This window comes from Carettochelys insculpta, chromosome 2 (genome assembly GCF_033958435.1).
Source record: "Carettochelys insculpta isolate YL-2023 chromosome 2, ASM3395843v1, whole genome shotgun sequence".
Taxonomy (NCBI): Eukaryota; Metazoa; Chordata; order Testudines; family Carettochelyidae; genus Carettochelys; species Carettochelys insculpta.
The window spans coordinates 75,874,566-75,891,747 of NC_134138.1; the positions used below are offsets into that span (position 1 = coordinate 75,874,566).

A 17,182-nucleotide genomic window follows, 5' to 3' on the forward strand; every position below is an offset into this window, starting at 1 on the left:
AGGGGTGGGGTGGGGCGAGGTGGATTCCTGCTTTTGGTGCTGGTCTTCCAGCCTTGCTAGTCCCCCTCTGATGGATGCTGACTGCTGCCTCCCACCTTGGGAATGCACGTGACCCCTTCGTAGAATCATAGAATAGTAGGACTGGAAAGGACCTCGAGAGGCCATCGAGTCCAGCCCCCTGCCCCCACGGCAGGACCAAGCACTTTCTAGACCATCCCTGAAAGCCATCTATCTAACCTCTTCTTAAATAGCTCCAGTGACGGAGATTCTACCACCTCCCTTGGCAATTCGTTCCAGTGTTTGATCACCCTGACGGTTAGGAACTTTTTCCTAATGTCCAACCTGAACCTCCCCTGCTGCAATTTAAGTCCATTGCCTCTTGTTCTATCCTCAGAGGCAAGGAAGAACAAGTTCCCTCCCTCTGCCTTATGATACCCTTTTAGATACCTGAAAACTGCTATCATGTCCCCCCCTCAATCTCCTCTTTTCCAAACTAAACAAGCCCAATTCTTTCAGCCTTTCTTCATAGGTCATGTTCTCTAGACCTTTGATCATTCTTGTTGCTCTCCTCTGGACCCTCTCCAATTTCTCCACATCCTTCCTGAACTGCGGTGCCCAGAACTGGACACAATACTCCAGCTGAGGCCTAACCAGCGCAGAGTAGAGCGGGAGAATGACTTCTCGTGTCTTGTTCACAACACACCTGTTTATGCATCCTAGAATCATGTTTGCTTTTTTTGCAACAGCATCACACTGTTGACTCAGATTTAGCTTGTGGTCCACTATAACCCCTAGATCCCTTTCTGCTGTACTCATTCCTAGGCAGTCCTTTCCCATTCTGTATGTGTGACACTGATTGTTCCTTCCTAAGTGGAGCACTTTGCATTTGTCCTTATTAAACTTCATCCTGTTTACCTCAGCCCATTTCTCCAGTTTATCCAGATCCTTTTGAATTATGACCCTATCCTCCAAAGAAGTTGCAACCCCTCCCAGCTTGGTATCATCTGCAAACTTAATAAGTGTACTTTCTATGTCAATATCTAAATCGTTAATGAAGATATTGAACAGAACTGGTCTTAAAACAGACCCCTGCGGAACCCCCCTAGTTATACTTTTCCAGCAGGATTGAAAGCTATTCATAACTACTCTCTGGGTACAGTTATCCAGCCAGTTGTTCACCCACCTTATAGTAGCCCCATCTAAGTTGTATTTGAGTAGTTTATTGATAAGTATATTATGTGAGACCGTGTCAAATGCTTTACCCCTTATGTCCCCATAAGACACCCCTGCCTAGGGAGGAGGTGAAACCTCTGTCCTTAGAGGTTTTCAAAGCCAGGCTCGACAAAGCCGCGGCTGGGATGAGTTAGGTGGGATTGGCCCTGGTTGGAGTGGGGAGTTCGACTAGATGTTCTCGTGAGGTCTCTGAACTTTAATTTCCTATGATTCTGTGCTGTGAGAATACAAATAACATTTGCATTTGATTTATGCCTGGATGCAGTTCAAAGTGGTGATTGACCTATGTGGATTTGTCTTGGTTATTTTAGAGATTGCCTCTTTCATTCCATGCTGAGAGTTAAGATTATATGGGATGCTGTGCGGACAGTCTATAGGTAAAACTCTTACCACACTTTAATGTGCCCTCGAAAAGGAGGCCAGTCTCAAATGAGTTAATCTGGCTTTTACCCTAAATTGGGCTAAGACTTTATGTTCTATATTACTGAGGTGCATTTTATTTTTTGTGGCTTTACCAGTGGTATATATGTATATAGAGAGTATCAATTCTATTTTGAACTGTTTCAAAATTATATTAAAGCACTAGTTTCAAGGCATAAAGGAGAGGCCTCTTCCAAAATTCGCCTCTGCCCATCTGCACTTCAGTCAGTGCTGGAGTAAAGTTGCTTGAACATAGTTGCTCAAATTCTGGTCCATGCCAGTATCTAGGTCTTGAGTTCTCTGGCCCAGAGTCAGTTTATTCAAAGTCTAGCTAGCCTCTCGTTTGTCCTGTCTCTGAATGTTGTGCATGTAAACAAATGTCAGATTATACAAAGCACATAGCAGTGTTCACTGACAGCATTTGATTTCACAACATGTAGCATGTCTGCAAGGACTTAAAATATTTGGGTAGTACCCTTGTAACAGCTGAAAATATTTTCTGTGATTCAGTTTTGCAAATTAATTTAATTTATTATTTTAATACCAAAACTTCTGTTTCCCTGGCTTTGGCTGTAATTCTAAGTACGGTCAGTAGTCTTAACAAAACAAAACCTAATAGCCATTGTGTGATAGTTTGCACTTAATGTTGAGTATATAGTGTAGAAGAAGCTTTCTTTGGCACTGTTGTGCTGAAAAAATCAGAATATCTCAGCTGAGGGAAGCCAGGTTTCCCTTTCCTGAAGGAGTCTTTCAAAGGTGGTAAAATAGTCCTCTACTGCAACTGTAGAGGACAACAAGAAGTCTTGTGACACCTTATAGACTAACAGATATTTTGGAGCATAAGCTTTCGTGGGCAAAGACCCATTTCGTCAGATGCATGATTGGGGGTGGTGGTTTCAGAGGGGTGTTTAAAGAGTGGGGTCTCAGTAAAAGGGAGGGCCTGCAACTGTAGACATCCTTCCAAGAATGAAGATCTTGCATTTAGAAAACTACAGTACCATAGTAGGCAATGTGATGCCTAATAGTGCGCATTTTGCCTTCTTAGGCCTGCCAATTGCTTTAAAAATGGGTATTTGCATTCTTGGTGGTTGTGGTTTTCTTTTTTTTTTGTTTGTTTGTAAAGACATACAGTGAATTTAATTTTTTTTAAATTGACTAAAATCAGATTTCTGAAATACACTTCAGTATTTTACAGCATTTTATAATTGCTTTCTCTTAAAACATTTTTAGAGGTTTTCCTGTGTGGTGCATTTTCTGTGCTGGTACAATTGCACAGAAGCTATTCCCTCTGATTAAACTTGAATGTAAATATGAAGTCCATCAAGTAGTTGGGTCGTATAGGTGTCCAAAGGCATATGGGTGAAAGAGCTTCGCATCTTGCCATGCTGATAAAATGAGCACATGGAGAGGTAACAATAGTAATCAATAGAAACGTCTTGTGTTGCCTGTGTGCCTCTGGCAGATGTGTTGAAAACAGAAAGCCAGGTCTCACTTTGCTGTGTCATGTGAACAAAATCGGAACAACAGTTATAATGAGGAAAGTCATAATGGGGGAAAAAAGCCCAAACTAATCAGAGGTTTCTTTGTCAACTGCGCAGACCAAGAGCTTTTTATAAATGATGTCATACAAACACTAGTTGATTTTTGCTTGGTAATTCTTAAGCAACAGCTACCTTCTTCAGTCCTGTAATAGCAACTACTAACACCTTCCTCATATCCAGAATGTGAGGGAAGTATTGACTTTGGAGACTTCTAAAAAAAATTAATTGTTCCACAAGGTAAGTAGCAGAGTTGTACAGTAGTTAAGATTAATAGGCGGTGGAATGAGTGGCTCATACTTAAGGGGAACATAACCTTAGTCAGTAACATCACATGGGAAAGCTATTTAACCACCAAATGATTTGCCAACATAAGGCTTTACAGGTGCATCAGACAATCACAAAGGTCTTTGGCCTTGGAATTGAGAAGCTGTTGATTATCCAAATCTAGTTGTAAAACTTTTTTTTGAGTTTGAATTTTACTTGCTGTCTAGCACTAGAAAAGGTGTGTGTTGACTTGAATGTAAGAGCTGGTGCTTGTTGAGCAAAATGCACCCTAGCTCATTGTGCTGCATTCTTAGTTGCAGGAAAATGCTTTATTGTCTGTGTCTCGGTAACAGTACAATTGAATAATTTTGAGGTGGAAGAAGGGGAAGGAGTATTTTGAAATGAGAGGGAGAAGTGGTGGTTACTTTAAGCCCTTAATTGTAAGGAGTTGGTAAATCTCAACATGTTAGTACTAGGGAAAAATCATGACTGCAGGCACCAGAGGAGAGGTTTGAGATTTTCTGCCATGGGTGTATGATAGGGATGTAGTAGAGTATCTGGTTACACGACTAACCAATAAGCTTCTGCTTATTGGTTAGTGCTACTGGTTACTCAAAACTCATCCCCCCCTCCCCAAGTAAATAGGGAGTGGCTGGCTTGCCTTCATTCCTGCTATCCCTGCTTGCTTTGGGTTCAGGAATTTAAATGCAGAGTGTCAGGGGTTGGGAGGGATAGAAGCCAGTGTGGTGCAGGGGAGGGTGTTAACCTAGTATCTGATGGAAATTTTGTTGTTTCCTGGTTACCATATTACTTGCTCTTTAACATCCTTAGTGTATGGTTTTTGTATTGGTATTCATAACACTCCTTGGGGTTATTGGATAACTAGTAATTTTAACTTTAAAATAATGTGATAAGAAGGTGGCATTTTTTGACATTGGTTAAGTCATTATTCAGATTTCCAAAGTCCTTGATGAAATATTAATGGATTATTTGCTAAACTGTCAAACTTGTTTTATATAACCCTTTCCACATATGTCTGCTCAGACTGGTGCTTATAAATAAATATTAAACATCAATTCTTCCTTTGTTTCAGGGAGTGGCTTCCTGTGCCTTTGGTTCCCCTGAGCTTTAATGTTAGATCAAAGTAGAGGACTTCATTTGTTTAAGCTTTTTCTTTGACAGTTGGTAAACTTCTGCCAGTTTTTTTTTTAAAATAAACTGGCATTCCTTATTTTTGCATTGATGGTTCTCAAACTCTAAAGTTGTAATCAAGGGCTCTTCTTATCTCTTAATGTTCTCTGAAGCTGACAAGTGCAATGCAAGTGTGACGTGTTCTAAAAATAGTAAAGTGGATATTTTCTGATTACTTTGTTTGTTTGGAATATTTGAACTTGGCCAAAGCGGATTGTATTCTCATGCAAATTTCTTGTCTGTCCAAAATAGCACGGCAGGGATGGAGAACCTTTTCTGGGTCAGGGCCACGTACAAGTGATAAGCAAAAACAAGACAAAATAAAGAAAAAAAACCTCCACACCTTTCACTGACCTGGCTCCAACTGAGAAGCGGGAAAAATAAAGACACACGCACACACTTCACTCATGCAGTTTGGGGTACCAGGGTTCAGGGCTTCCCCACCGGGGCTGGATGATTTCTTCTGTTGGCCTTGGGCTAGTAGATTTTGTGGTGCACTGCTAGGCTCTGGGGTGGGGCCAGACATGAGGGGTTCAGAGTTTGGGAGAGGGCTGCTGGGGAGCAGGCTGAGGGTGTGTGGGGTTTGGGAGGGACATAGGGTGCCAGGGTAGAGCACAGAATTTGGTGGGAAATTGAGTCTGGGAGGGGACTGGGTTGCTGGGTCTGGGCGAGAGGTTGGATGTGGCAGGGTCCTGTGGGTACAGGTGCAGGATCTGGTTGGGAGGGGGAGGTGAGGTCCAGGAAGGGGCCTGGCAGTGTGTGTGGGGGGGAGGGGGGGCTGTGCACAGGAGGTAAGGTGTAGGAGGAGCCTGGAGGGTGTGGGGGGTCTTGGTGGGAGGTGGGCTGCAGGAGTAGGTAGGGGGTGGGAGTGTAGGGTCTGGGTGGGGTTTGGGGCACACACTTGGTTGAGCTCCCAGGAGGCACAGGTGCTTCTGCACTGCCCTGTGCTTGCAGGCACCACTCCCATTGTCCACAATTTCTGGCAAATGGGAGTGATGGGGTTGGAGCCTGTGGGAAAGTGCAGGGAGCGTTCCTGTGCTGCTGGTCTCCCAGCTGGGCTAGCTAAGGGAAGGGGAACAGGAATGGCAGTTCAGACAGGTTTCCTCCCACTGCCAAGCAGAGCTTTAGCACCAGCTCCCTGCTGCTTCCCCCCTCAGCACAGAGAGGGTATTGGCTCTTCAGTTGCAGAGGGAGGCGCTGGGGCTTGGAGACTTGCCACAGGGCTGGAGCTCATTTCACTGCAGGTGTGTGTGCATGTGTGTGAGAGTGAGAGCCCTGGATCAAGGCAAGCTGGAGGCTGGCTCTGGCCTGTGGGCTATAGGTTCCCCATCCTTACTGTACAGATTAATCCCAGGAGGCATCACAGATTCCGTGGGCTTTGCTATAAAAATCACCTCCATCTTGCCAGAAGCTACTGTCATAAGGGCACCGGTGAGACTTGGCTTTATAAATCTTTCTGGTAGTAGTGACTTGACAGCTTCCTGTGCTGAGAAATGGATGCTTATGGGGCGGTGTTAAATAATATTGAACAGCAATAGGTTACAAAATACAAAAAAGTATTCATTCTGTATTTCTGCTCTTGGAAATCCTGGTTAAATTGAAAAACCAAAAATTGAAATAAAAATGAGGCCTTGAGTAGTTTTTTCCATTGTTGTTGCTGGCAGCAAACTTGTATTCAGGGGAACATGTGCTCCCCCCACCCCACCCGATTAGAAGAGATCAGGAGAAAATCACTGTGATGGTCCTCTCTCTGTGAGGGGAGAAGTGACAATGTATTCTTCCTTGTTTGCCCACCGTAAGCCATCTTGGCATGCCTATACACACAGATTTAAATAGATGCTTACCACTAAACATAAACATGGAGGCATAAGAGGTTGTGTGTGGGAGGGGTCTGAGACGGCAGGAGCAACTCTTTTGAAATGCAGCTCCATGTTTTTAAAACATTATTTTTAGGCCATGATTGTTGGGTCCCTTTCTCTCTACCTGTGAGATTTTTCTGGCTCTGGGATAGATCACTTATCCCCTCGGCTAGTTCCCCTTCTGAATTCTTCTCAGCCCTTCCTGAGCTGCTGTTTGACTCCTTCCCTGCTCTGATATAGAGCACTGGGTTCCCAGGCTGATTCTCCTGAAATACATAATGCCCTGCAGACCCTTGCTCCAGGGCCTTCTACCTCAGCCTGCTCCATTTTCTGTGATTGTACTCCAGACAGATCTCATCTATCATTTTCTAAAGCCCAGGTATCTGTGAAGCTGTCACATGAACTTCCCTAGCCCCATATACTCACACTGGGAAGCAGCTAACAAATTATGACTGACCTCACTCCCCTTAAAGGGTCCAGTTAACTTGATGCAGGTACATTGGGCTGGGCCCAAGTAACAGTGGCATTTAATTCAGAAGAAGAAAAAGCACAGAGCATTTTCTGTACTTCACAAATCCCAGTGAACGTGCTACAGGGATAACTGAATTTCAGCCTCTTGTGAGAACTGGCAGAAGTTTTTGTCATATTTTAATCAGGGACCTCCTGCAGGCAGTGATTCAGATCATGGAAGCAGCTGTTTAGAAGAATTTGTTCTTCGTGGCTGTGGTAGGTGGAAAATACCTTTGACTCAGTGGAAATGTAAGAAGAGTTAGAAATGCTGGAAAGACTGAAACAAGGATCAGTAATGTCATGCTTTCAGCCTGTGTACTTTTGACATTGTATGGCTAGTGCACAATTCTCCATTTCTCAGAAGAGCTTCTGCTTCTCACTTGGTCCCTTCGAGTGTTAACCTGTGATACTCAGCAAGCATTAACGCTGCAGGTTTTCATCTTCCTTTGGTTACTCCATTTTCCTTCTTCTACCTAGACAATAAGGCTGTGGCCACACTAGCGCCCCCCCACCCGCTTTTGGAAGGGGCATGATAATAAAGCACTTTGGCAGATGCAACTGAGGTACTACCATGAATATGCAGTGCCTCATTAGCATAATGGTGGCCACGCACGCTTCGAAAGTGCTGCTTTCAAAATGCATGCTGCCCGTGTAGCTGGGGGCCTTTTGAAACAACCCCCTGATTTCAAAAGCCCCTGCTTTCTGAGGAGCAGGAGGGGGTGTTGTGGTCACAGACGAAGTGCTGTTTCTGCTGCCTAGTCTGGCTCATTATCAGATGTGGGAGTAAGTTTTGATTTGTAATGAGTAGAAGATTGTAGCTAAACATTAGCAACTGTAGACTTTCCTGGGGTGCCCGCTGCCACCAACCCCCCCTGCAGCTCTAACCCATCCCAGCCTTAACTGCCCCCCCTCCCATGGCCCCAACTCACCACCCGATTTACATGCATTTAGAGGCATGTGTGTCTCAGGGGACTTCTGTGTGCTGGACTATCAAATTTTACAGGATTATCTCCATAAATGGGACTATTTTTGCAAGATGCTGGGCCATCAGAGGCCAGATTAAAGGAATTTTACTGTACTATGTGCCTTAGGCAGAGAATATAAGGAAACCAGGTGCACTAGTGCCAAAGGCCCCTGAAATAACAGGGAAATTAGTAGTTCAATCTACTTAACTAATCCTGGCAAGCAACCTGCCTCCACAGGCTACAGAGAAAGGAGAAAAACTCTCAGGGTCACTGCCAATGTGATCTGGGAAGAAACTCCTTGCTAACCTCACAAAGCTAGCTAAAGAGGAATGAGAATAGAAAGTGGTGAATTTACCAAACATCGCCATGAATTAACCAGTTGAAACCATGTGTGTGAAAAATTTTGAAAAAAGTCAATAATCAAGAAACCACAATTTTATTTCCAACAATTTTTCTGTCCCTACACACTTCATTTTTGGCATTAAATCTTCTAACAAAACTTGTTAGTCTTATTTTATGATGCATTTGTACGTGGTTTTTCAGTGGGATTATAACTGTGTTGCAGGTTATCTTCAATATGTACTTCAGTAAAATCAGTATTGCATCTCTCAAGCATTCCTTACATGCTACAGATGCAGCTTCAGGATGACCGAGGTGATGCTGTTGAGCAGTCAAGAAACACAGAACTGCATGTTAAATAATTCCCTATATTGAGAATTTTGATTTCTTTGCATGTGAGGTTCTCAGCAGAATAAGACTGCCTCACCCACCACTGTAGAGCTGAATTTATTATAACTTTAATAAAGGAAGAATGCCTCTCATGTCAAATACTATCTTGAAAGAAACAAGGCTGAAATAATTGAGATACAGAAAGTTCCACCTTCTTTGTATTTTGCTTTTCAGAGGACAGATGATTTCAGGTGAAGATTGTGAATTTATTCAAAGATTTGAGCAGAAGAGGAGTCCGGAAGAAAAACAAGGTTTGCTGCAAACTGAAGGCAATCAGGTAACCAGGCTTTCTTCTTAAATTTTTTGTTGTTGTTGGGGAGACATGATCTCTTACCATATTCTAATTAAATGTTGGAAATATATTTTGCTGTTACATTGTTTAGCAAGTTTTAGTAGGGCTTCACATCCATTGCAAGTAAATTTTTGTGAATTCAACTTGGCCATTTTTTTAACAGACCTCTTCAATTTTTAAATGTGTTTTAGCTGAGAAGTCTCTCTTGTGTCTCTTTCTAGCTTCTCCTCAGCTCTTTTTCCCTTACTCTCCAGATGCTTGCTTTCATTTTCTTTTGAAATAAGATAAAGCATGAATGTCTTACTCTAGCAGTTCATGAAATCTGCTGCAGATATATCATGATTAAATTGTGCTGTAGGGAGGAAAGCAGTTGGAATAACTCTTTAAGGTCCAACTTGTATCTATCTTCCAGTCATAAACATATGGGCAGGCCAGATAAGCCTTCCAAGTGCTGGTCCTGCATGGTTGATGGAGAGTAACTTGCAAACCCTTCAGCATTTGTCACTAAATTTGCCTGTATCTTGTGATTTTTTTTTCCTTAAATTAAATGAAGGAAAGATTATAGTTCTGTCTTATTAATCTTTTGACAAAGCCCCTTGAGGAAGCTTGCTATCTCCTGCTAGTTACTATTTACGATTTCCATTGAATGCCATAGAAAATTTCTAAAAGGTAATGAACAGTATGCCAAAATATTTCATTTGAATGTCAAATGTATTAATATTATTTGTAAATGAGTAAGTTATGAGCATGCTTACATTTTAAATTCACATTTTGCCTTTATGACATTTTACTGCATATTATAGAACAATGGCTAGTATTAATTGTCATGTATTTTATTTTCTAGTGTGCTAAAACATTCATAAACTTGATGACTCATATCTCCAAGGAGCAGACAGTTCAGTACATTCTAACTATGATTGATGATATGCTGCAAGTAGGTCAATAAGCTGTTTTATATTTGTCTTCCTCTTTGATGCTGGGATATGTCTTGATCTAAGTTTGAGCTCTTTGTATGTGTGTATCTATGTAATACTTCATTCAGAGAACGTCAATTCAGGCTGCAAAGCCAAGCACTCAACATTTGGGAAATGCCACAGTTAAGGTTTTACATACAAATGTAACTTGGCCTCTTTGTGCTGATACTTTTATGATACTTCTGGATCTTCAAGTACATGATCACACTGGATCCCAGTTACACTTAATACATGGAAAGGGTGCTTGCAGGAGATGAAGTAGCTGTTGAATATCTTTAACCTCAAGGATTAGAGCCCACAGCCTAATTTGCTATATATCATCTATACAATCCCCTGGTTAATTTAGTTGAAAATTGTGCAGTTATATTGTTAGGCGAGGTTTAAGTTTGGCCATATTTTTCAGGCAGATGCAAGACCCATCTCTTAGTGTGCCTAACATTAGGTAAACATTGAAACACAAACACTGCATGTTGCTGTCTTTTTTTGGAGTTTTGTTTACTCTTCATTTTGGAACAATTAAGTTCATATAAAGCGATATATCTATACAGTAGGGTCTCAGCATTCGTGAGGGTTCTGTGTCGAGAACCCTTGCAAATGTTGAATTTCACAAATGCCGTTCCTACTTGGAGCCTGGCTGCTGGTGCTCCTTTTCAGGGCCCTGGGGGAAGTGGCAGTGGTGGGCAGTCCTGTCCAGTGCCCCAAGGAAGCAGCTGCTCATGAATACTTGAACTTGCAAACTTAAGGTTCACAAATATTGAGACCCTACTGTACCTATATCTCTCAGAGCTGGAAGGGATCTTGAGTCCAGTCCCCTGTACTCACAGCAGAGCCTACCACCATCCCTGATAGTTTTTTTTTTTTTTTTTTTTAAATCTATTTGCCTCAGATCCCTAAATGGCCCCCTCAAGAATTGAGCTCATAACCCTGGTTTTAGCAGGCTCATGCTCAAACAATTGAGCTATCCCTGCCCTTGCAGGACAATATGCACAATGGAACAGGTTATCAAGGTGACAAACTGTATTTTAATGTCTGAGAATAGTAGCTTAAACCAATCCTTTTTGTTAGTTCTAAATTTATCATCAGTAACATTGTAGGAGTCCACCTATACAACTACCAGGATCAAACTATATAAATACATTGTCAGTTAATTCAGAAGCAATCCACAATGCCCTCAAAACAGCATGAATGTTAGCCAGAGCAATTGAAATTTTCCAAGCATATGAACACTTAGATATTGCCTGTGCATCAGTAGATTGGGTCTGGTTGGGAACTACAGAAAATAACATATTATTGCGTACCTGGGGAGTCATTTGATATTGCTTCTGAATCACCTAACTTATTTATAAATGTATTGTACCAGCCAGTTGCTATTCAGAAATGTTTTCACCATAACGTCTGAGTGCTTTCCACATAGGCATTGTGTATGAGAGTATCCATTCATTTTTAAAGCACAGCATTTTTTAGGCAAATTAACTGTAGGAAAGTGAAACAATGTACTTTTTATTCCAAAACATTAAAGGGGTCTCTTAGCTGTATGTTAGAGAACATCTACATCAGGAAACAGCAATCATTAGAGGCAGAGTGCTGAAATTTTTCATCTGTGTGCAGTCTGAATGCCGGTGATACTTTTTTATAGTTACTAATAGTCCTACTTAAAACAGCTTAATTAACAAATAAATTAAGATGCAGAGCCTTACTGTTTAGGTGGTAGTTAGTGGCATTAGTTGGTTTTTTGTTAATTCACAAGCAGCATGGCTTTGAGCAAGTTCTCAACTGCATGGTGGAGGAGGGGTGGGCCGCCTTGTGTGCGGAAGAAAATTGGCTTGCCTGCCAGGGGTTGCTGAGTCCTGGTCTAGGTTTACTTGATCCTGGATTAGCATCCTGGTTAGATTTTATGGCCCAGTCGAAGACCCTTCCAGCCATAGGTTTCTGTGATTCTCAATGGTTCTCTGTTAACCTAGTTGAAATTATAAATTGCATTTGTTCAAAGTAAACGGAAGGAAGTACAGCTCTGCCGGGGATGTTTCTGTCCTGTAACTCTGCCCTTGTTTGCAGAGAGTCATAGCTTCCTCTCTTTTTTGGAAGCCCAATCAGTTCTGACAGGTAACTTCTACTGGTCTAGAGTGTAAGAATTCTTAAATACTATTGATGCTATGGGAAGAAATGCTGTTCACTTGATTCAGCCTGATGTGCTTCCAGTCTCAGCAAAGAAATTCAGAAAGAATTGCTTAACAACTCTCTGTAGTGCATCTCAGGTGAAGGAGAAAGTAATAAGGGAAATGTTAGAGAGCACCGCAGGTCCATGTTAGCTGTTAAATGTTTGCATTTGTCAAGGATATTTTTCTATATGCTAGCTCTCACTTGGAGGGAGTATATAGAGAAATGAAGGAAATAAAAAGGAGCAGCTTCTTGTGGTGGTGTTAAACTCGGGAGCTGGTTTCATAGAAAGCTGTTGGAAGGAGCAGGAAAAATATAATGCTTATACGTACCTTGTGTATTGAATGTTTCTATAGCTACACATAGGTAGGAAGTGAAAGTAGAAATTCTATCACATGATATACCATATTGTGTACATTATAAATACACTATATCCCAATCTGAATGATTTGTTTTAAGAAAGATAATGTTGAGGTTATTTTAGGGGTGGGGGGCAGCTTTGGTGTTTTGTTCTTATAAAATTTAGTGCCATATGAATCATGCTGGTGTCTGTCTGTGTAATATACAAAGTATAATAAAGAATAATGTGGAGAGAGAAGTGGCATTCAGTTTTATTTCTGGGTTAGTATATGTGGTGTCTGCTCATTAAACTGTGGTTTGAAACTAGCATTAAAAACAGAACAGAAAACACCACAACTGTGGCTAGTGTTTCTGTACAACTCTAAGGATATGGCTACGCTTACTGGAAGATCGACTCATTCAGGGTCAGCCTTCCAGGGTCCAATTTAGTGTGCCTAGTGGGGACCATCAGGGGTCTACAGTCAGCCCATGTACTCCTCATTGTCGTTAGGAGTAAGGGAGGCTGATGGAAGAATTTCTCCCATTGACTTCCTGCTGTGTGGACTGACAGAAAAATTGGTCTATGATATGTCAGTTCCAGCTATGCAGTTGTCATAGCTGGAACTGTGTATCTTAAAACTATTTCTTGGTCGAGTGTTGACCTGGCTGGGTTCCAATTAGGGGAGTTTTCATTTGGAGCTAAGCCCCTCTAGTCTTTAGGACAGACTTTCAGGATTATGTAGAACATTCTTGTGCATGCACAGACACTTGAAAATGCAAAACAGTTGCAAATTTATGTAAGCAAAGTGAGTGCATGCAAGAAATAATGTGGGGGAAAAATTAATGGACAAAATTCACTAATTTCATATGGAGGCACAATTGTGACCCTCTGAAAATGTACCCTTCGCAGAAGTTATATAACATTTCATTCAGAATGTTGGAGTCAGAAGGGAGCATGCTTTTCCTTTAAGCAGCCACAGCATAAACTGAAGTATAGCTCCAGGGGGGTGAGACAGAGGAATCTGTCTTTTAAACCAGCATGGAACAGCGGTTTAAGTCTGGGTTTCAGCACTTGGGATGCCCAGCAAGGCTGTGTGGTAGCAGTTAAAGTGAGAAGGATTGACACAGGAAATGTGTCTTTCTTAATGTACCTTATGAAACCATAAGACAAAGTAATAAAAAATAAGATAAAATTATGACTGAAATACTCATAAGCTTCTCCTTCCCTCCTCCTTTGTAGGAACATCATCAACGAGTTAGTATTTTCTTTGACTATGCAAAACGCGGTAAGAACACTGCATGGTCCTACTTTCTGCCTATGTTGAACCGCCAAGATCTCTTCACTGTGCACATGGTAAGCTTTAAAAATGCGTCCATCTCCAAAAAGGCTGTGGTGAAGATAGGTATCTATTTTCTTTTGGAGTTTGCAGATTCATAAAACTTATTTCTTTTGTTGAAAATGCATTTTCTTCTACGAGTCAGGTAAACCAGTTTTGTTACGCACTAAATTTTGCATGACCCTTTGTTACAAAATTCTTGCTGCTTTTCCTGAGAATCAAAATAGTGTCATGTAGAACTATGGTTCTTTTTTTTTTTTTTTTTTTAAATTTTAATGTTTGGCCCACTGATCGGAAATGTCTGAGAGAAAAACAGTGTTCTTAAAAGAAATCTGTTCAGTTATTAGAAAAGCTGATTGACATTATATCAAACATCACCAACCCCTGAATCCTCTGCAGTTATGCGTTTTGGTATGAAATTTTGTAGCATACATGTTATCCACTTTCATATATAATTTGTAAAAGCCGAGGTTATTGTAGATTCTCCTGTCTGCTCCATTTGAGTGCTGGAGAGTTTAAAAGTCCTGCTGCAGAATTTAACTATTTTCTTCAAAGAATTCCTTGAATGTTTGTAACTTAAGACTATAAGCATAGGAAATGATCCAGTTTGTATGTTTCTTTTGTGTCATAGGCATCATGGAGAAATATTTACGAAAGCTTTATTCAGTGTTGCATAATTTCCTCCTCAAATGATTCCATCTCTTTTCATTTGTACTTGTTCTATTATTTTTTTTCCTTTTAAACAAAATGAAAAAACAAAAGTCTTTCTTCTGGAAAACTATATTTATTTTGTCAATATAGGGGTATGTATTTATTTAGGATGTCTTTGTGAATTTATATTTGTGAGCCTAAAATAACTAAAACTGATGTTCATCAATGTTATATCCCCAATTAGGACAGGATCCCGCAACTGGTTTTGTATTTGCAGACACCTGCCACTGAAAGGAGCCAGTTGTAGGGCCTGAGCCTTAGATTGCAACAATGCTGTTGTAGATTTTTCTTTTACTGTATAACTTCTGATCTGTATAGACTGTTTCTGAATACTAATGAGGTACAGAGCTAACAGACAAAGCTGAGGGACAAATACTAGATATGAAGAAACCAAATGATAAGAATTTGGTTTATAATACAAGTAAAGAAGTAGCATTTTTGTGTAAGTAACAACATTTTCACTGAAATTGGTTTCTAAAGCATACAACAGTATTTCTTTTCTTCGCTTAATCTTTAGTCACTTGCAGCTGAAGTTCTGTTTACCAAAATCTTTTTCAGGCAGCAAGAATTATTGCCAAATTGGCTGCATGGGGAAAAGAGCTGATGGAAGGCAGTGATCTGAATTATTACTTCAACTGGATTAAAACTCAACTTAGTTCACAGGTAAAAAGCTTTTAAAAATACACTCTCTTGAAAAGTTTCCATTTTTAAACCCACAACAAGCACGTCAAGTGTAACTGTATTAACAAAATATGCATTATTTTTAAAAAAGCTTTAGACTTCAGAAATTATCTGCGTAACTTTCAAAATCTTAGACTTACTTTCTAAAATAAGACATTTTTATGTTTTCGCATATGCAGTATTTGGAAGTACAGGTTGAACCTCTCTCATCCAGCACCCTCAGGAAGTGACTGGTGCCGAATAAGAGAATTTGCCAGACCATGGGAGGTTAATATTGCCTAACCCGTTACCAACACTTCCACTGCTTACTGGGCTCTTAGAAGACACTTGGGGTAAATTAGAGCTAAATAACAGTACAGAACATTGAGAGCCAGGACTAATGGGTGTAAATAAATTTTATGGGACCACAGGAAACTTATCTGGATAACTAAAATCGTGCTGGATTATTGATGTTGCCAGATGAGAGAGCTCTGGATTAGAGAGGTTCAACCTATATATTGAATTTCAGCTAAAATAAGAAAAGGGACTTTTTGGTGTGGTGGATGGCAGCGGGGCAGAAGAAACAAGTCCATTTAGTTTAATCTCCTGTACAACACAAGCCATGGAATTTCCCAAATATAATTCCTAGAGTATATCTTTTAGAAAAATATCCCATCTTGATTTAAAAATTGCCTGTCGGAATATACCACAACCCTTGTTCCAATGGTCAGTTATTTTTGTGGTTGAAAATTCATGCTTTATTTCTGGTATGACTTCAAGTTCTAGCCATTGGACCATGCTGTACTTTTCTGCTAGATTGAAGAGTCTATTTAAAAAAATAAAAAGTTCCCTTTTAGATGTTTAAACTGAAACATCTGAAGCTATGAAGCCACCTAAAAGTACATAAATATTTGAGCAATATTGATATGTGGCCATAACTCTGATATTGTAAGAATGACTTGTTCTTCAGAAACAGAACTATGTTTCTTTGCTCTTTAATATGGGTGGTGTTACTTTTGTGTAAGGTTGTCTACAAATAGCAAACTGTTGGTCATTCCTAATTGATGGTGCGTTGCAGTGCAACTGAAATCTAGTAAGTTCAGACCCAGTTCAGTAGATTTTATTACCAACCATATACAGAAATATTTTTGCAAACCAGGACCTTTAGAAAAACACTGTCATATGGTTACTAGAAAAACAAGAATCTGGAGAGTGACTGTTTTTAAAAACTCAGAAATGTGCCTTGATATTTTCAAATTGCTTCCAGTGTTTTTAGATCCTTTGCAGTAAAATTTCAAATATAAAGAACGTTGTTGTGAATGCATCTTTTAAAATTCTGCAATATATTTTGTGATCTCTGGAGGTAATCCTGACTGTGTTATAGACGGTGAAAATACTTTATGAATTATGTCCAAATAGTACGTCACTGTCCTTGCCAAATAGATATCTTCACACTGGATTTTTTTGAACTGCTGAATTTTGTTTCTGCTTCCTGAATTTGTGAGCAGTTTCATGGTCATTTATTGATGGTTATCCAGTGTAGGGATATAATCTTTCTGCTTGTCCCATCCTGAGACTGACTCTGATAGGTGTTATGTATAAGAACTCTCACTGAAGCACATTTTCTCCTTTATCTCATAACACTTGTCCTGAACTACTTGGGTATTGCTGTTCTTACCACCTTCATGTAAACCGGGGAAGTCCAAACACTGGATTAGGAGAGGATGCTTCACCATTTGCCAGTTATTGTCAGAGTTTGTGTGGGTAGAATTAGTGCGGTTCTCTTTTTCATTAGATATTAGGTTAGTCACATGTGAAAAGGACTTTCTGGAACTCACATGATCTATTGGAATAGTCTGAGTGGAAGGAGTGGAGGGCAGTGAAACTCGGGACTCTCAAATGGCCTGTACAAAACCGAGGAAATTGTACTTGTAGGACTCAGGGACAATCCTGTTTTTCAAAAAATTGTTTAAAAAAATAGAGTTGGATTAACAAAAAAA

The 17,182-nt window shown here is 40.4% G+C and overlaps 1 protein-coding gene across 1 annotated transcript in view; it reads left to right on the forward strand.

The window, feature by feature from the left end:
- ATP6V1H (ATPase H+ transporting V1 subunit H) overlaps positions 1–17,182 on the forward strand; it is an 88,040-nt gene that overhangs the window by 13,578 nt on the left and 57,280 nt on the right. The window contains exons 3-6 of the mRNA XM_074985793.1: positions 8,887–8,989; positions 9,849–9,938; positions 13,715–13,828; positions 15,081–15,185. Coding sequence (XP_074841894.1) covers positions 8,887–8,989; positions 9,849–9,938; positions 13,715–13,828; positions 15,081–15,185 — 412 coding nt within the window. The remainder of the gene's footprint in view (positions 1–8,886; positions 8,990–9,848; positions 9,939–13,714; positions 13,829–15,080; positions 15,186–17,182) is intronic.